Genomic DNA, 20,959 nt, shown 5'->3' on the forward strand with positions numbered 1-20,959 from the left:
TATGGACTCACCACTAATAGCTACTTAGAGGGGGTGAACCTTTAATTACCAATTTATAATTTGTTGTCTTAATATGGGCATTGGCACTGTGCGCCTTTTATTGCTTTAGTCATACGTCAGTAGCGTTTATGACAGCACCCCTGAGTCGTTTGTTGGCGGGGATTTGGTAGTTACAACGAACTTGTGCTTCCGGTGTGATGGAGAGGATGATAATCAGCAAGGTTAACTCTCAATGGCACAAGTCATTGAGAGAATAAGGAGTAATGTGTGAAAGAGAATGAATTTGGATACATGAGAATAGGGGTGTTCGCGGTGCTGTTTGGGCGGTTTTTACGTAAAAAACCATCCGAACCGCAAGAGAAAAAAGTGTGCGGTTTGGTTTGATTCGATTGGCTTTTAGAAATAAAACCAAACCAAACCAAACCAATGCGGTTTGGATTTCTTTGGTTGGTTCGGTTTTTTACAAAAAAATATTTATTCATACATACACATATAGATGACAACATAACCTTGTATTTAGTCATTTATGCGTTATCAAATAACAACCAAATCCATCATATTTGGATAACAACTTTCCGTTTAATATACAGAAATAAGATTAGATAAAAGGAAAATAAAAAACATAAAATAGTAGCATAAAACAATATCAAAAACATTATAATGAAATAGAAAGAAAAAAGAGGAGATGAAAGATTAGAGAAGATGAAAAAGAAAGAGCACAAGAGAGGAGAAATTAGATAAGAAGAGGAACATTAAAAAAGTAATTGGAAAAAAGAACGATAGAATAAAAATAATAAGATGAAAAAGAAAGAACTTAAAAGATGAAAGACTAGAAAAGAAGAGGTGATATGTACTTGGAAAACAACATGAGAAGAAGACGCAATACCGCTATGAGAGATTTGAGAAGACTTAAACTAAAATCTTAATTGTGAGGAAGAGAAAATCATTTGTAATTGAAAGGCTAAGGCTTAATAGGTTTTAGTTTGGATTGGATATAAGTTAAGTGAAGTTAAGGGTTGTAGCATAATGTTGTTTGGTTCGGTTTGTAAATACAAACCGCAAACCGAACCGAACTGTGCGGTTTGTTAAAAAATGACCCAAACACATCCGAACCAAATGCGATTTTTTACAGTTTCGATTTGATTTAGTTCGAATTTGCAGTTTTCTATTAGTTCGGTTTGATTTTGAACACTCCTACATGAGAATGACACAATTTTCCTCTTAGAATAAAATTGACAAAAACTTATTCTAAAATTAAATAACCAAACATATTTTAATATTAAAAATTACCTTCAAACAAAGAATTAAAAATTGATAATCACAATAATCCAGAACAAATCTAAGTTACCCAAGCTAAGTAACTACCCAGTAGAAACTAACCAAATACTAACTAAAAAGGGGAAATACATGTTTATTAAAAAACAATTTAGTGCCACACATAAAAATCTCATGTAATTTTTTCTCAATGTTATTTAATTACTCCCAACTTCTCTACTCACTGTCTATTATTTTTCTTCACACAAACCTAATTGTCCTAACACTAAAGCTGCTTTCTGTCTTATAGCAATGCTTAACACTAATGTCTATTAATTGTATCTATGAATTCTGACTAGTGAGATTTCTTTATACAAAGAAACTATGATTGTCCAAAATTAATGGAAACTGTGTAACACTTCCTACTGCCACTATTCCAGCTAGTAGAAAAACTTTTGCAAGCTGTTATGGATTTGTTTTTCCGCAAAGTAAGCTGAAATTAGATTGCCAGGGTGTTGTATTGCCTATAAAACTTTTCTTCAATTCTCCATAATAGTAACTGTTGTACTAATACATTACTGTCTCAGACCTACTAGCAGTGTTCTGTCATCAATTTTGTGCTCTAACTTTACTCTTATCTCTTTCATTAGATTTGATTTTATTTAAGTCTTTTAGTACTATCTCTTTTGCTTTTTTACAGTTTTGACTTGGTTCTCCTCGGATTATGAATTAAGTGTAGCTTGTTTGTAGCAGAATAGCTTGTCTATGTGCTATATTCATCATCCTTAGTATGTTTTTGTGTCAGCAGAGAATTGAATACTGTTTAAATGCTCTTTTCTCAAGTTTTGGATTCTTCATTATTTGTAACTTTAAGTATTACCAAATTTTGAATTGCACACATTACATTCAACAACACTTATATGAGACCGTATATAAGAGTAATACATTGGTAAGAGTATGTTTATAAATGAGAGTAATATGTTTATAAACCGATGTTTATAAACCGAACCAATTTTGTAAGATTGAGTTATCTTAAATACAATTTTTATTAACTATTATAGTTCTTTATATTTGCTATATATTGAGTATGACTCGTAGACAAAGAAGTGGGTGAAAAACTAGAAGAACTGAAATAACTTTTAAATAAAAAGTCGGTGAACACAAAGTTTCCTCTTTGTGTTTGACCCAAATGTACGTTAGACCAACACAAAGTTTCCTCTTTGTGTTTGACCCAAATGTACGTTAGGTCTAAGTATTTGCTCTGAAAAATGGATTGGAGAATTTAAGAATATGTTTGTAATTTAAATAGAAGTATTACAAATATGATTTGTAACACTAAAACCTTAATTCATACAAATAAAAAATACATAACTATAATTGCTCTGTAATCGCATATGAATCTATATTTGATTGTAACTAAATACAATATCATTTAACCCTATATATGTATATATATTTGAGAAATGATATTGATACATCCAAAATGACACATACACCGTACATTGATACGGTTTTGATTTTTTTAATGTATTTAATAATTTTTTTCACTTTTTCAAGATACATAAACACATGCACATATGTGTATTTGAGATGGTGTAGAATACGGTATAGGATTTTCAGTGTAAGAATAGCCACACTCATTTTTCTTAGTCTGTAGTAGCATCACAAGTTTAAGTTAGAGTGGTAGTAGTATTAGCTAACAGCCAAAAAGTCAAACAATCATATTCCAAAATCACCCCCCACAATAAAGTTTTCACAACAACAACATCAACAAAAATAAAGAGAAAGTGACCAATGAAAACATGTGTGAGCAATGTATGTGCCATGTTACTTTTGAAAATGTGTCTGATCTCAATTCAGATTTTTGGATCCAATTGCATGGCCCACCATATACCAAAATGAAAAAAAAAACTCCACCAAAGCCCACATACATCACCAACAACACATCATAAACTTTCATCCATTCTAACTTCACTCCAAAGATCTCAAATTTGATTCCTAAAAAATTTCCCAAATCTTGCAACATCATGTTATTTACCCACTCACTATATTATATAGTCAAATTTTTTACCAATAAGAAGATAAATTTTCTAAAAACATATTGATATTAAAACATGAAAAATAAATAAATCAAAAAATAAATTTAAAAAAATCTAAGAGAATGAGAAATATTTTGAGTCTTGATCCCAATGAACCAAAAGTACAGCATTAATAAAAGAAAAAAACCCAATAAAAAATCTAAATAAACTAATGGCTCTATTAAAGAAAAGAAAGAAGAAAAAAACCAAAATTAAGAACCTTCTCTAACCTAAGAAACTCCATTTTCATGTGATAGATTCATTGTTGAGGAATCCTAAGAATGAATTAACCACCAAGTTTAGTCTTGTCTTTCTCCATCTTTTGAAAGAAACCAGTAAGAGCCTTCAAAGCTTTGACTTGATACTGTAAAGCAACAATATATCCAGCAGTTTCATCAAAAAGCTTGTCCACACCGTAAGACTCACCGTTAGGTACAATCCTCTGCAATGCATTAATCTTTCTCTCTATCTCTTCCCTATCATCACTTCCTTCATCTTCATCTTCATCTTTCTCCTCAACAGAAACTTCCTTACCACCCTCCATGCACCGTCTTCGGCTTCGCCGTAAAACATGCAGAGACTTTTGAACTTCCTGAGAAGTGGTAGTAGTTGTAGTTGTAGTTGTAGCACTAGTACAAGAACTAGAAGAGGAGTTCATGTTTTGAGTGAGAAATGCCGGTATTGTAGTTTCCATGGTTTCCTCTTCCATGGAGTATGTATAAATAAATAAATGTAATATGAGTTTTTATATGTGAGAAAAAGAGAGAGGGTGTTGTAGTAGTAATAATAATAATTATGAATGAATGAATGAGAGAAGTTAAAGGGGAGGGAGAAGAGGAAGATGTTAAATTATTGTTGAGGTCTAGAAATGTCAATGCCAACGAAGCAGGACCCACTGATTTTGGACACATAAGAAAACAAAGAAGAAACACCCAAGTTTTTTTTGGATTAATTGGAGTTATGTGTAATGTGTGATAGTATCATAAAATTTATGGGCTATTGTGTACTTTCACATGCTCCACAACAAAGAGGAGAGGGTATTTAATTTATTCACTTTTCATTTTCACCTTTGGTTTCTAGTTTTTTTATTTGTGATAATAATTATAAATTTATAATGCAATTCAAGCACATGGTTAGAAAATTAGTAGTAGAGGTAGCTAGGTCTTTGGTTTGTTGAAAACAGCTATTTTAGATGCTGTCAAAAAGTTGTTACTTTATATTAAGTGTTTCACATTGCAATTATAAATGGTGGATTGTTTTTTTTTAATATAGTATATTACAAATTGATTTTGGAGGGATTGAATTAGATAAAAACAAGTTCTCGTATAGATTTTTGAGGGATTGAATTAGATAATATTAGAGTATTATTATAGATTTTTTTTTAAAAATATTACAAGTTTTTTATATTTATTTGTCATAAATTAAAAGATTAGTTTTAATCTCTAATAATATAAACCTACATTATTATTGAAGATCAAAACATAGTTGTAACTCAAAAATAATTTTTATAAAAAATAATTTGAAATAATATTTTTTAAATTTTTTATATCTGAAAAAAGTTTTAATAAAATGATAAAATATTTTAAATAATATTTTAAAAATAGTTATTCAAATCAAATTTTTATTTGAAGTTTTTATAAAAAAATGTTTTAAATTTTTTAATACAAAATTGTATTACATTATAAAAATTATTTTAAAAAAAAACAAAACAAAATAGACGAGCTCATTATTGAATCACTTAAACTATGTTTAAAATATTTAATAAGTGTGTATTAAAAGTCATCCATTCATATATTAAATACTAGAATTTAAATGTGAGTTATTAAAGATTCACATCAAATATGTTTTTATCTTTAATGACTTTTGGTTTCACGTCAAACAGTTGAATGATAATAACAATAAAATGTGAAAATAATAAAACAATTGTGTAAAACTTTTGAATTGGTGTAGTTTTTCAATACAATTTTGCTATGGTGGCTTCCACTCTACATTTTTAATTATTTTCACTCATACATAAATTTGTCAAATTGTTTGATTGTGTTAAATTCGGATTCAAATGAGATATTTATGATGATTCAAACACATACTAAACGCATGCATCATATTAAAACTCCATAAATATGCATTGTCATTAGGTTGGTAAGGATCCTTAGCAAGTAAGAATAACAAGATTGAATGAAATAAAGAAAGGTCATAGATTAGGGCAAAAAAACGCATGTAGAATGGTGGATATGAATAGGTAAAAATAAAAAAGTAAAAGCATATTATAAAATAAAGTGTGACTGAAAAATATAACCCCGTTAGTACTACTAGTGATTAATTTGTGAGCTGTGGAGTTGAGATAGGAAGGCATAAAAATGGTCCCACAAACCACAAAACAAAAGGGAGAAAGCACATGTGCTCACATGAATTCCTTGAACCTAACACCCACCCATGTGCTCCTCCACTCTCTTCTTCTCTTTCTTATATTTCCAATTAAACTTTATATAAATACATGCTAATTTACTTATATATATATATATATATATATATATATATATATATATATATATATATATATATATATATATATATATATATATATATATATATATATATATATATATATCAACACTTAAATGTGGTAAAAGTTTTTCTATAGGAGTATATTCGGTGCTATTTATATGAAACAATTTAAAAAGTCATTTATCTTTTATAAATACGAAGGAATATGTCAAAAAATTCTAAGTTCGAACTTAGTCCTATATACATAACTAAATAAAATTCATTTAAGAAAAATTTTATCGTCTATTGTATATCTTTCTGATTAAAAAAATAATTTATAATTGTACGTAGAGAAAATTTAATTTCTCTTAATAAGATATATATTATGACTTTTTTCGGGAATAATTTTGTTGTTATTATTATTTTCATTTTAAAATATTAATTTTTGTAGTTGCACTCAAATGATATTTGACATTGATTTATATGAAAAAAAAACATAATCCGTACTCGCAGGTATCTATTTGAACATGTCTCGAATTTCAGGAAGAAAATTTATTTTAATTGAGTTTGGGTTCGAGTTTGGATTTTCTTTGATTACAAAATATGAATATGTCTTATTTATTTTATTATATAATTTATTAAATTTTTTAGAGTTTGACATAATTCATCCTTACAAAATCGATTGGTATTTCCAACCAATGTGAAACACGGCACATGATCCGATTGATAGGCTCTGATATTATATTAGAATTTGACATAATTCATCCTTACAAAACAGGTGGGTAATGTGAGGACTGTCACTCTATGTAAACTGTTTCAATATTCTATCTCCAACTAATATGGAACTTTAGAATCTTCCTAATAAAGTTTTTGTAATTTAAAATATTTAAAATATATCAACAAAAGTGTTTTAGATTATTTTATTTTATTATTTATATTATAATTTAAATTCTTTTTAAATGTTTTTATGAAAAAATTGACGTAGCAAAGTGAAAATATCGAATATTAAATGGATTTAAGTTTTAATTTTCTATCTAATTAAAAATCAAAGTTGAGATACCAAATTTATTTCTACCCGTTTCATTGCCATGTCTATTGAAATGATATGCATCACTATCCTTGGCATGATTGCCACGTGTTTACTTTCTAATGACCCCACCTTGAGCCCCACAAAACCCTCCCTAACCTTTTTAGGCTAAAGTATTCATGTAAAAATGCTACGATCATGTCAATTTCTACCCATAACAAATTAACAAGTTGGGAAATTAAGGAAATCAATTACACTTTGCATAACTAAATTAGGACAAGTTGGTTTTATAAATAGGGAAGTTGCGGTTTCGTTTTAAATTGGTGTTTATAATTATATATTACTCACATAATTAAAAGTGAAAAAACAAGCATCATTAGTCTATGTGGACTAATGCTATATATGCAATTTATTTTATTAGAGGAGTTAAAAGATGGGAAAATACTTAGATTGACACAGCCATAACACATGTACTTACACACAACCAATCACATTTTTTTATTAATTAAAAAATAAAATTGTTTCTCTCCTCTCTTATCTCAACCATCCCCATGATGCCAATTAAAAACGAAATTAAAATTTAAAGAAATTTATATTCTCTCTCTTTTCATTGGTTGTGCCTAAAAATATGGATTTAGGTTCGTATCCATGCAAGTATTTTTCGTAAGGTGGATAGTTAAAATAGGCATCCATTGGTTGAATGACAATCGTCTCATTGGAGTACAAATTGTTGAAATAAAATATGTTAATAAGATTTTACAAAAGTAAAAAAAGTTTATTAGATATACAATAGTTATAGTAACATTTTCTTACTACTAGTTTAACAATTTGAAGATTTTACTTTGAATTTCATCTATAATTTATTTGGTTAGATGCGTTTATTTTTGTGTGAAAAAGAGCACAAAATTAAAAATAAATATATTATAAAACAATACTTACACTCAGGCGAACAAATTCTAGAAATATTATAAAAAGATTTTTTTTTTCTAGCTTGTTATGAGCTTCTCATGGATGAGAATATTGGAATAATTATAAAACATGTGAAAATTAGCAAATGTTGCTCTCATATCAAGTAAGAGTATCATTAATTTACGGAAATTACTTCTGCTCCATTTTTAACTATTGGATTTAATCTAAACATTTAATTTTGTCTATTTTAAAATGCAGAATTTTTATCTCATTTTTTCCACCATTAGATCACAGCAAAATAGGCAGCAGGAGAAAATAAGCCGGAGAAGATCCAAATCTTTAATTTACTTATTAACTTCTTTTGGACCAACAAAGCTTCAATAAAATTGACGCAATTTAGAGGTTTAATCGCCTTCATTCATTTGAATATACATGTCCATATTGAAATACCGTATTGAAACAGAATTTATCTTTATCTAAATTATTATGTACATTGAACAATCTTTTGTATCTCACGTCGAATCAATTAGTGACGATTTTAACTGTCAATCTGTCGTCCATATATACTCCACTGGCGCAACCAAGTTAGATTTATACAAGCAATCCAGGTATGAAAATCTGACATGAACACCTCTCGTGGCATCAAGCTCCTGTTGGGCCTCACCCGCGTCTGCTCCCAATAAGTTTACCATCAATTCAAGTGCCCCGGGTTTGCCGATCCGAGAATAGTTTAGTAACCTTCCCCTAATCGGAAGATGTAAAAGACATGAGACAACATCAAGGGTGATGGACATCTCACCATGAAGAATATGGAAAAATGATGTCTTCTTGTGTCATCTCTCCAGAAAAGTCATGGTAATGTATCCAATGGAGCATAGACCTACAAGCCCAGAGTAACGAACATAATCTTGAAATCATGTGTCTGAATTCTATTCTAGGTTCAAAATCTTCTTAGCATGGTTTACAGATTTTACCATTTCACGCTCTTATAAAAATAAATATACCAACATCAGTCGCAACTCATTTGTATGAAACAAATATAACGTAAAAGTAAATAAATATACCTCTCATTCCCACACATGCCTAATAGCATGTTCATCACAGAAAGGAAGAAATGAGGTGTCATATTAGCCTCCTAAAAAACTACCAGGAACGGGATCAGTAGCAACAAGGGCTTCATAAGTTGGAGGGTCAGTAAGAGACACGTACCCTCGGGAGGTCGAGGCCTGAGACACCCGACCTTGTGAAGCCTGAGACACGCGACCACGTGAAGTTGACGCTTCCACGTCAAATGAACTAGCTCTAACTCGTGGCCTTGAGCTCGTTGCCCTCTCCTACAAACGAACGCATGTTGGGATACACGACAATGCCTCAACCTGTCCTGATTAACATCCATTGTTCCTATAATATGAAACAGAAAATAATATGAAACTCAGCAACAAGTAAATTTCAAAGATGCATCTCCATAAAATAGAAAAACATAATCCAAAAAAATTCGGAGATTTATCTCGGTAAAAATGTGTGCCAATAATAATTTGCAGACAGTCTTAAACACCAACAAATTTGTATACATTTGTTTACGTATTTTGAATATAACTACAAACTAATGCATTTTAAACAATCTATTAAACAACCTATGATTAAACAAATTTGTAATCATTATTATATGCATTTATTATAAATTTCTTTATAATTAATTATTAATGTTAATATATTTTTAACTATTAGTTATTTCCTTTTTTTATTGATTTTTTAAATTTATTTTTTTCATATTGTTAGATGAGAAATAAATTTTTGAAAAATTTCTTATAATTTTTTTTCATATAATAATGATTACACATCTTAATACATGTAAAAATGATAACAAGGATGGAAAAAATGTAGTTTGAATTTTCTCGACCACAACCGCGACGAGGTTGTGCTTGTAAGTACTCCACTAGATGTTGGAGGTCACAGCATTTAGTGATGGTGGCCCTTGTAAGATGTGGTGGATAACCAGAGATGGGAGGTGGTGTTGTTTCCAAGAAGGAAACCAATCGGCTTATTGGGTCATTGGGATTGTATACAGAGATTTTCTTGTGTTGGGCATATGGGACTCCATGTGCTCAGTCCCACTCCTATCCCTTTCTTTTTGTCACATTCACACACTACATGCACTCTCACATTTTCATTTTATTAATCACCATTCATTTTCTTGTATTCCGTACCACCATTTTCATCTTGTACTAAATTTCATCATCCCTCGAAACTTGATCTATCGACTTTGACATCGACATCTCAGAACGTGTTCCTTTCAAAATTTTAAATTTAAATTATGTTAGGTCAGTCAATATTAATATGACTTCGGTCAGACACTCTCATGTGAGAGTAAAATTGATCTTGCAAATTAGTCAGTAGTAAGATCGGATATCGAATTGTAAAAAAATTCAACAAATATATTCTAATATAAAGTATATAGTATATCCCTACATTTCCTTTCTTTTGTTTCCACCTATGAAGATATCATACAAAAAATATGAAAATCTCACATGGTAGGGCTAATAAGAGAATACATAAAAAAAACAAAACTAGTAACACTTTTTAAACACTTTTTAAAGGCATGATTAATAATACATATAACTTGCTTAATCACAAAGTAATTGATGACAACCCAACATTGAATTAGAAGTGATTATGATTGATTAAGTTGTCATGTCACACTATAAGAAAAGGGGGTATTTGTAATTGTATGTAATGAAATAAAAAAAGTTTGAAAACAAAAGAGTATGGAAGTAGCAGGTGAAGAATATTCATATTTGTCTGTGTAGATAGATATGAAAGAAAGAGTATTTTTTTTTCTCCAACTGTTTTAAACTTAATGATCAGCACATGAACTGACCAAAGTCTTTAAGCTGTGAGCCCCTCCTGTCTGTAGTTTGCAGCTATGGTGCTTGCATTTGCAGTAAATGCCAAAAATATCAACAAACAACCTTATTCTAATGCATTATATCCCAATCTCAAATGTCCCTCAAATTTCAACATTAACTAAGGTTTACCAAAATCGTTAAATAAATTTCAGTTAAATTTGAATTCTTTTGCCATCTAAAAAAGAGTAACGATGCAACTTATCGTCTGTTTGTATTCTAGTTCTATATAAATTACTATTTGAAGACTTGAATATCATATCTAAAATACTAAAAACCCGAAAATTAAATTCGAATATGTTTTAACATTAATATTTTCTAGAAAACAATACATGTTTAGAGAGCTAGGCTAGCATCATGTGGGATTTTAAGAAATGTACCTTTTGTATTATTATGTGAGCTCCACTACTAGGTCAGGTTGGGTATACAAAGCATAATATCCTATCTTATAACATGGTAGGACTAGTTTCTCTTTGCATTATGATTTCCATAGTGATGAATTTAGTTCCATTAAAATGTGAAGTGTGTATTAAAAGAAGTAATGTGCAGTTCTTATGAGGCCAAAAGTGATTAATCACCTCAATGACAAAAGCGAGAGAGACCGAGTCTGGGTTGTGAATCTTGTGATTACATGCGGTCAAACACATCTAAGATCATCGAATCAAATTTCAAATTGTATTTTATAATTGAAAGAAGAAAAAAAACCAAATCATGAGATTGAAATATGAACTAGTCAATCTTGATCAAACAATCGAGATGTGAATGTTGTGACTCCATGCAGCCAACCACGTCTGAATCATCGGATCAAATTTCAGATTATATTTTATATTTGAAAAACAATTAAATCAAATCACAACATTGAAATATGAACCGGCCAATCTTGATCGGACAATCCAGATGTGACCGACTGTCACACCTTGGTTGTTGATTGAACTTGGAATTACAATTTATTGATAGCTGTAACCAAAGTTACAAAGTTCTACAGTATGTGAAAAGAAAAAGCTGGCTCACTAAGGGGAAGCACTAATCCATGTCAGTTTTTACACAAACTACCACGAGAGAGACAGAGACTACACCTTCTCCATTACAAAGAGCCTTTGTTTTCTTTCCTGCATGGGAACTTCTTTATTTGGCCAAACTATTCACATGAAAACCTTCTAGAACATCCTTGTCATGAACAGGTCCATCCTTTAAATCTGAGCATCAAGTTTGTGTCCATGTCAGTGGCTGTTTAATCATCTTGTTCCATCTTTCTTTGTTTTGTATTGGTATCAATATTTATGGTTAAATCGGATGCTATTTCGGTTTTGATTCAACATTGCTGGATATGCTTTGCCTGTAAAGACACATCTAACAATTAATTAAATGTAATACATGCATGCATTGGTGTCGTCGTGTATGGTGTCAGACACTAAACACACATTCAATCATAAGTGTCCATTAATTGAATGTAATCACATGCATGCATTGGTGTCGTGTATGGTGTCAGACACTAAATAAGGGGAATAGATTGAGAGGGAAGAAAAGAACCTCTCATTGACATCCTGGAATCATATGAATCATTGACAATGCTCTCATGCCCGTACCGAACAAGTGGTCTAACAACTTTACCGGGTGTTTCTAAAAAGAGAGGTGTTATAAGTACTACTAATTATTGATAATGCACAAAAATCAAACAAAATATAATGAAGATTATGAACACATACCAAGTGGAATTATTTTCAGTCCCCGAATGTTGCCGGATTCCATATAACTAGTATTATATTCCTCGGTTATTTGCCGGTTTTTGCTGGAAGCAATATTTGACTGATCATTTGAATGTACAGTCGTTGACCTGTCAATAACTCAAAAGATTCTTAAAATATAATCTAATTATGACTCTTGTGAATTGAAGAGATGTAACATGCATGGAAACAAATGCAACCATATTTTGTTAGGTTAATTTCATATCAGGCAGGCCATGTCGGGACATTGAGAGAGTAGCAAATGACAAGTGAAATCCAATGAAATTCACTGCATTAATAGTTCACCTGGGAAGTGATGCATGCTTTCTTTCAAGAGGCACAACTGGATCACTTTTACCACCAGTTTCCTCGAGATGAGTGAACTGATTTTTGAATTGATTAAAAGCACTGTAAAGAATATGATCAATGAAAGTAAGGAGAGAGTAAGACGGTAGAGCATACGAATAAAAGATTGTCAGAAAAAACAAACAAAAACCTTGGATAAAGAAAATTAGACTTCTCTGTTCCATTTAGATGAGGATGGTACTCCAGAATTTCATGGAAAATTAAATCTCGAATTTCTCCCTTTGTTACTCTTCTCTTTTCAAATTCAAACTCCATTTGTGTAATGGGCTGGCAGGATGGTTCTCTTTCAATTTTTGCCAGTCCCTCAAAGTAAGGATGTGCTAATGCCTGACATCACCAAATCACATAAAATTCTCGAACAAGGCGCTACCATATAATGTATATCAATATACAGTGTTGCCACTCGCAAATCGCATAAATTACTGTTTGTTCAAATTTTGCTATGTTGTGGTGCTACAGCGCTGCGACAGACAATATTTGACAACACATTGTACTAAATTGCGTAGTGTGAAACAATAGTGGTTTGTTAAAATTGCGCTACGCTATAGCCGCTATTTGACAACATTGAGCATTTAGTTATATGACTAAAATAACGGTTTAATACTATACTTCACGAAAGAGCGCAAATAACAAACCTCTTCAGCAGTAGGCCGGTCTTTTGGATCAAAGGCGAGCAGCCTTTCGAGTAGCCGTAGTGATAAAGGGTCTGCATTGGGAAATTTTTGTGCAAATGGTACAGGCTGTTTTTTCCTCATACTAGTTAGGTATCTCCTTGCTTTATCATTGCGTACCTGAATATAATATTACAATTCAAAGATTAACACAAGAAAAAGCATAAGCAATACCGTTAACATTCCCACTATAAAGGAAAAAGAAATTACCCGAGATATAGCATCGAGTGAGGGGGTCCCAAGCAAATCCGTGATTAGATCCAACTGATGGACAACACTTTTTCCAGGAAAAAGTGGTTTTCCTATTAATACTTCGGCAAAGATGCATCCGATACTCCAAATATCAATTGCCGGAGTATACTACAATAAAAAACTTATTGTTAGCTCATCAGCAAAGAAATTCAACAGAAATAAATATTAGGAGTGTTTCAATCATCAACTCATGTCACGCATATCGATGGGAAAGAAGATGACAGAACATGTATTGTGGATCGATATGCAATTTCTACGCATTTTGAAAGAATATTGAAAAAGTCGTACCTTTGAGTAAAATGATCCACAGAGCTCCGGTGCTCGATACCACCTTGTAGCAACATAATCCTATAAAAGCATATTCGATAAGCAAGAAAACATTAGCCCCTAGATTACGAAGGCTTTTGCTATGACTCACACACACAACTCGAGAAAAAGATAGTATGATATTATATGAATAGAATACCGTCCAAAATACAGTTGTTGGAGTGTCACTGAAAGCGACTCTAGCTAACCCAAAATCACAGATTTTAAGTTTACAGTTTGCGTTGGCCAGTATATTCTTCGGCTTCAAGTCTCGATGATACACATTTGCTGTAATAAGTATTAGACGAACGACGTTGACATCAATGCAAGAAAACTCGAGATGGTAAACAAAATAAAATAATTGTGAATGAGTGGCAATTAGATATCTAATAAATACCGGTGTGAATATACTTCAAAGCTCGAAGTAATTGGTAAAGAAAAAATTGATAGTGCTCTTTTGTTAAGTCGGCATTGGCTCTAATGACTTGATGCAGATCAGACTCCAAGAGCTCAAAAACAACATAAATATCTTTGAAGTCCCTACTTGAAGGAGGCAACATGATGTGCTTAATTTCAACAATATCGGGATGTCGAAGAAGTCTGAGAAGCTTTATCTCACGGAGAATACGTGCAGCATCAGATATATGCTCAAAGATACCATGAACCTTTTTTATTGCAACCTTTTCACCCGTATGAGTGTCAACGGCTGAACAAACAACACCATAACTACCTTTGCCAATTACTTCTTGAATTTTATACCGATTGGCATCACCATATTCCGAAAAGAAATCCATCTCCATTGATTTCTATAGTAAAGAAATAAAAATCATTTTCACAAAGTAAAATCAAGCAAGCCTAAATTTGATTGTCGTATCGTAATAAAATCAAGCTAAAATATTAAATGGATAGCAATTTCTCACAACATACAGAACTTAAAACAATAAACAACTTTTTTTCTATAGTAGAAAGGAACATTAATTTATATTGCAGATATCTCAGAACTCGCCAATAAGGCAATAAACTTGACAGACATGATACAAACATACATTTATTATAGTGGGAACCATATATTAATAAGAGAAAAAATCAAGAGATACAACAAAAACAAAAGGAAACATAAAGCCCCGGAAGTGTGCAAGAGCAAAAAGCCTAGCTAACTCTCGGGCCGAAAAGCAAAAACAATCAAACACCAAGAAAAAGAAACACAAGCCAGCCAATCCATCGGTCCAATCTATCATGACTACTCAGATGCAAACAGATCTTCGGAGAGAGCGAGCTGGAAGGAGGTAGACAGAACCGCCTACACAAAACAAGAGGAGGGCAGCTGGCCACCCGACGCACCCTTAGATGTTTAGCCACTTGAGTGGGTCCCGCTCCCAGTCAGTCAGGAAAATGACAAAACCCGAAGCATACATGTTTGATGGAATTTACACTATGGAGCTAACACTAGAACAGTATTAGATAATCATAAGAGACATTGTTACCATCTAAATGAAAGGAAGTTTTACCATTTCAAAAGGTCATCAAACAAATTTCTTAAGAAAAACCAATCTTCATTTCAAGACCAAAACCTTGTTTCTACCTTCTGAAATTCACAGTTCCTTCAAATTCATCAACTCACAAAACATTTTTTAAATAGTCAACCATGTAGGATCCACCAAACTAATGCTTGCAAAGTACATCACATAAGACGTAGAAAGAAAAATAAAGTGCAAGGGTAGATTGAGATGAAGATAAACAACCCTAACAAAATAAATGCCACCTAACAAGTCAAAAGAAGAAGCGTGCAAAATTCATCAAATGAATATCCAAGACCCCTAAAAGTATGCTGAAAAAAACAAGATCATGTCAATTATGCTGTCATCATCTTTGAAAAGTGACAAAAACGTGGAACACAAAATCACACCATGTGACAAAAACAAATAGAATTGAAAATTTCATAAGCAAGCAACCACCAACAAAAAAACAAAAAAAAAACATTTTTCCTATCACCCATTTAGTTAAAATCAACTTTCTCACAAAAGGGTACCTAACTAACTTCATAAATTCATAAAAAGGAGCGAGTTTTATCAAGCAATTAGAGTAAATTAAATAGGGTTTGGAACTGAAATTAATAAAAACAAAAGGAACAAAGAATCAACCTTTCCTTTCAGCATTTCTTTAACAACACCTACACCAACAAAATCTCAACAAAAGTCCTATCAAGTCAAGAAAATTCAGCAAATTTCACAACAAAAACAAATTGCCCCTTCAAGGAAGATATGATCCAAAGCAAACCCTAAATGCACCCTTGTTAGAATTCCAACACCAACCGCACCAAACTGCAGAATTAGTCACAGCCCACGATCTAGAAGGGATAAAGCTGCAACCTTGTGATGAAGGGTCACTCATATTCCTTCTCAGAGTACCAAACGAGCTTTTTTCAAGAAGCGCGTTTTGTTAATGTTGCAGATTATGAGGCAGACGAATACTGAAACTGGTGCTGAATTCTGAAGAAAAATTTGAGAGGTTTTTCAGGAATCAGTTTGCTAGATACTGATATTGATTCTCTTTTTATTTTTTATTTTTCGAAGTTGGTATTTGGAAATAATATATAAAATTTGTGTTATTTTATTTTGTGAAAGGGTAAGTTATATGTTTTATTAAAAAAATGTTTTTTAATTTAATTGATATTCACCCATTGTATAAAAAGATTTTGCATCTTTAATTAATCGTAAACGTTTACTTTTTTAATGTTTGACTTGTATGAATGACTTCTTTTTCTATTAACTGAACGACTAGGAGAGAGTCACAAAATCACATTATTTTCTTGTGACCAATTGGTGAATTATTAGAAGATTATTCTTTAAAGAATAACTTTGATAATTCTCCTCTTGATAAAATGAATTTAAATTTTAGAGATATTTAGCAATAGTATATAAGGTACAAGTTGTGTCTGACACACTTATATAAATAGTGCACGAAAATTTCTTCTGAAAACACAAGATTATGTAGAATGCCTCTATTTTATAGTATAATGGACCATAATGACTATTATTACAACGTTAAACTCTTACAACGATCTAATAAAAGACGCCATTAGAGACAGTGTTTGTAGTAGAGGTACCCCTATACTTTTATTTCTACATCACCAACAAGTAGGCTTAGTATGGAGCCTTCATCTATGGGTTCACACTAGCATAAAAAATGGGTGTACAAGAAGTCATGCAACACATAAACTCCTAACTTGTAGTATCATAGGACAAAAATGGCGTTTAAGCCAAATATCCTATATTGTAGAAATATGCAGTTGTAGTCAAAGACAAGTAATGTTCGTTCATGGCATATGAGAATGCACATGTTTCAAGGGAGCAAGATACAAGTGAATATGTCTTGTTGAAGTTGTAAAGCATAAGAATGGAAGACGTATACCATTCTTTTATTCAAGAAACACTATAAAAACCCAGTCTCTCCATAATGGTCGTTGTGACCACCGTAACAATAGGAAAGGATGAGACGTCATGGATCACATTGATCATGACATACATAAATAACGAAAATCTACCAACAAATTCTTTTAAAGTCATTTTTATGAAAGAAGAGTATGATCATACTAGATAATATGAGGGAATATGTACATGAGAGGTCTTTCCTTCCTTCTTTTGAAACTTTTAAAGCATGATGAAGATAAATATACTTATGAGGAATTCATGAGGGTATATTCGGAAAACACCTCAGAGAAAGGGCCTTGGATAAGAAAGTCCTCAGAGCGGGATATTAATGACCTTCAGTGGCCTCGGATGGTGAAGAACATATGATGAAGTTTGAAAGGTTCCAAAAGTATGGAAAAGTTCATATTGCCCATCCATCTAAAAACAATACTCAAAGTATGCCATGATTGTTATCCTAATGGAACATGGATATCCTCAATCCTTTCCCACTAACTCCAAGGTAGTTACAGTTTTTGATAGTGGCAGAGGATTACTTCATCAAATGGATCGAAACCGAGGCATTAGAAAATATCACACCCATTAACATTCACAAATTATTTAAGAGAATTATCCTAGATAGTTATGGAAATCCATAATGTGTCATCACAAACAAACACCTTATTTACTAATAAAAACTCGAAGAAGCTCTTTTGAGTAATTGAAATCAATCACCACTTTACATCAATAGGAAACCTCAAACAATTGTCCAAGTAAAGGTATCCAATAGAGTCCTATTGAGAGAATTGAGGAGTAGGGTAGAGTGATCCAAGGGAAACTAGAGAAAAGAGCTCTCACTTCTCCTTTCAACATACCTAATAACACAATAAACCAAGAGGGAGACACCTTTCAGGCTTACATATGAAACTGAGGTCGTCATTACTATCAAAGTGAAAGAGCTTAGATGGAGAATGACATATCGTTTGTATAATAAATAAAAATCACAAGCAATCTGGAAAGAGTTAAATTTCCTTGATGAAAAGAGATGCTCCATCGCTCTCAATGATACTACCATCAAACGAGCCACAAAAACTATATACAACAAAAGAGTTAAGCTTGTGGAATTCTACCTTGACGACCTTGTCATTCGAAAATTTGACGTAAGGGGGAAGAACTCCCAAAAGGGAAAGCTGAAAGTGAACTAAGAAGGTATATTATGAGTATGAACCTATATTGGCAAACGAGCTTATACAATAGTGACCTTCCATATTGAACTCATCTCAATGGAACACTGGTAATTTGAAGCGTTACTATAACTAAGTCCATTTCCTGCTTTGATTTTAACTTTGTGCAAATCTGAACAATGTAAAATGTAGAAGAATTTTAATAAACGAGATTTTTAGCACGACTCTTTTTTGAGTATTGTGTGAATGAATGGGTAAATCTTACAAAATCAACGCTGACACTTAACCTCGAACGCATAAGAAGTGTTACTGAAATATGAAAAATCAAATAAACTAGGGGTGTTCATTGGTTCAGACAAATACAAATCAAACCAGAATCTAAACCAAACCATGGTGTTTATGTTGGACATTTTTATAGTTCGGGGAAAAAATCAAACCAAACTAATGAAACCCGATGTTAATTGGTTTTGGCAACGAATTTATAAATTTCTAGCTGCGAACCCGTCTACTCATATTAATTCATATGATTTATATTATCATTATCATAAAAATTAGTATACGATATTCAACTTCAATAGAAAAAACTGAAACGTCATTTGTGACATTCATAACCTATATAGAAAAACAAAAAATTAAAATTTTTATATTATTATGGAAAATTAGTTGATACAAACTAGATACTTTTTTTTAATACAAAATTGCTCATTTGTTTCTAATGTATTCAATCAATCTAATCCAAACTAACTCGTTATTTTTTTCAATTTGATTTGGTTTGGGCTTTATCGCAAAAATATAAAAATCTTATCCAAACCAATCCATATATTTTTTATTAGTTTGAGCATATGATTCTCTCAAACTGAACCAAACTGGCCTGTGAACCCCCTAAAATAAAACCATAAACCTCAAACTGAAAGGTGGTGCGCAGTCAAAGACATCAAAACTCGAACACAGAGGTGGTGCCAAATAAAGACACCATAAACATGAAACGTGGAGGTGGTGCTCATCAAAGACATCAAACCTCAAACATGAAGGTGGTGCATGAAAAGAGACACCATAAATATATAACGTGTAAGCAGCTAGCCACTATAGGCAGCGGCACCTCATAAATGTCGACCTCAAACCAATTTTTCATTTTGAGGGAAGGGGAGAGATGAGAAGCACACCCTTGGCTAGACATGTTCCTCAAAGATGTCCAACAATCAAAATAAGTGCATGTAAGGAGCACATATTACAACAATTTTCTCAAATTACCAAGTTAAAATATTTAACATATTTTGTAGAAAATAAGCGAGACTCTATACCAAAAAAAAAATGTATAGAGGAAGAAAACCCAAATCTTTATTCAAGGGAAAGGGCCAGGTATGTCCAATACAAAGCATTATAATTTTTAAAAGTCAAGCCAACATGGATATTACAAAAAACAAGTCAAAAGAAAATTAAATTAAGATGCATGGTTGGTACCAATTGGAACTAGCTTCCCATAGATAAACCTTTGTTAAACATGGATGCACTCCTTGGATATTTATATTTTGTGACGGAAAATATCAACATGCACCAAATCTTTCTCAAAGGGTTGGTGTATACAAGCTAATTAGTTTTTAAAAGGGTAAGATTTGGTTTTCTAAAAATGCTCTATCAGTTTCGTCCAGTTTCAATAATTCTCATGCATCTTCCACAAAAAATCTCTAAAGATTCTTGAGATTTACCAAGAGCATATTCCTTCTGTTTCAAATCCCTTTAAGACTTAATGAAAACAAGTTCTTTTTCTTTTAGATATTTTTAAGCCTAGTTAAGAGCCTCGATAACTTTAACAAGGGAATTCTCGCTCTTAATCAAAGGTTCACGTAGTTTTCTCAAGGCCGACTTCTTCTCACTGATTAACTTAAGATATTTTCTAGCAATATCTTCAAGCTCAATGACCTTCTCCTAAAAGCATCAAAGGAGTGACTTCTTGATTTCCTTATCATAAGTAGCTTTCTTATTACAAAAGTCATTAAACGACTTCTCTGCATCATCAAGCCCCTTGAAGGTTTTATCCTTCTATGATTTTGTAAATTCTAAGAACTTAGGTAAGGCATCCATCTCTTCCTGGAGCCAATACTTAAACCTTCCCAATAGCTCCCAAAGAAATTAGGGTAGAGGCCCTATGCATATGAGAATGGTCTCTACATTTAGGTCACGATGGGTAACCTTAGTAAAGTAGGATATATAGGCGTGGCTGATCTCTAGGATAACATTATAAAGATACATGCTCATCCTAGGCCCCACTCAAAAGCAGAAAGATAAGATTGAAACAAGTGAGAGAATGATTGCTTCCCTAAAGAACTAATCAGTTTTGATTAGGCTTTCCCTTGCATCTTCCTATTTTGATCGTCACTATAAGCCTTGGAAAAT

The 20,959-nt window shown here is 32.0% G+C and overlaps 2 protein-coding genes across 3 annotated transcripts; both read right to left on the bottom strand.

The window, feature by feature from the left end:
* Window positions 1-3,408: 3,408 nt before the first annotated feature.
* LOC131617837 (transcription factor PAR1) lies at window positions 3,409-4,161 on the bottom strand. Its single transcript, XM_058889090.1, has one exon. It carries the CDS (start codon window positions 4,039-4,041, stop codon window positions 3,619-3,621), a length of 423 nt encoding a protein of 140 aa, XP_058745073.1. The 5' UTR covers window positions 4,042-4,161; the 3' UTR covers window positions 3,409-3,618.
* Window positions 4,162-11,495: 7,334 nt separating this feature from the next.
* On the bottom strand, window positions 11,496-16,538 carry LOC131615845 (mitogen-activated protein kinase 10-like). 2 transcript variants are annotated; one of them, XM_058887011.1, is made up of 11 exons: window positions 16,116-16,538; window positions 14,372-14,780; window positions 14,135-14,262; window positions 13,957-14,016; window positions 13,627-13,776; window positions 13,381-13,536; window positions 12,876-13,072; window positions 12,686-12,787; window positions 12,362-12,489; window positions 12,186-12,275; window positions 11,496-11,991 (listed from the first exon to the last, which is right to left on the bottom strand). In XM_058887011.1, the coding sequence occupies exons 1-11, from the start codon at window positions 16,128-16,130 to the stop codon at window positions 11,927-11,929; spliced, it is 1,500 nt and encodes a 499-aa protein (XP_058742994.1). In that variant the 5' UTR covers window positions 16,131-16,538; the 3' UTR covers window positions 11,496-11,926. The 2 variants fall into 2 exon arrangements, with proteins under 2 accessions (XP_058742994.1, XP_058742995.1); XM_058887012.1 differs by lacking the exon at window positions 16,116-16,538 and adding an exon at window positions 15,483-15,639.
* Window positions 16,539-20,959: the final 4,421 nt, after the last annotated feature.

The sequence above is a fragment of the Vicia villosa genome, linkage group LG7 (assembly GCF_029867415.1).
Source record: "Vicia villosa cultivar HV-30 ecotype Madison, WI linkage group LG7, Vvil1.0, whole genome shotgun sequence".
Taxonomy (NCBI): domain Eukaryota; kingdom Viridiplantae; phylum Streptophyta; class Magnoliopsida; order Fabales; family Fabaceae; genus Vicia; species Vicia villosa.

Coding starts and splice junctions, on each gene's coding strand:
- LOC131617837 (XM_058889090.1), bottom strand. CDS start 4,041: ATGGAAGAGGAAACCATGGAAACTACAATACCGGCATTTCTCACTCAA.
- LOC131615845 (XM_058887011.1), bottom strand. Junction 13,777..13,956: donor GTGGATCATTTTACTCAAAG/GTACGACTTTTT, acceptor TTTTTATTGTAG/TATACTCCGGCAATTGATAT. Junction 13,073..13,380: donor ACCGGCCTACTGCTGAAGAG/GTTTGTTATTTG, acceptor TGGTGATGTCAG/GCATTAGCACATCCTTACTT.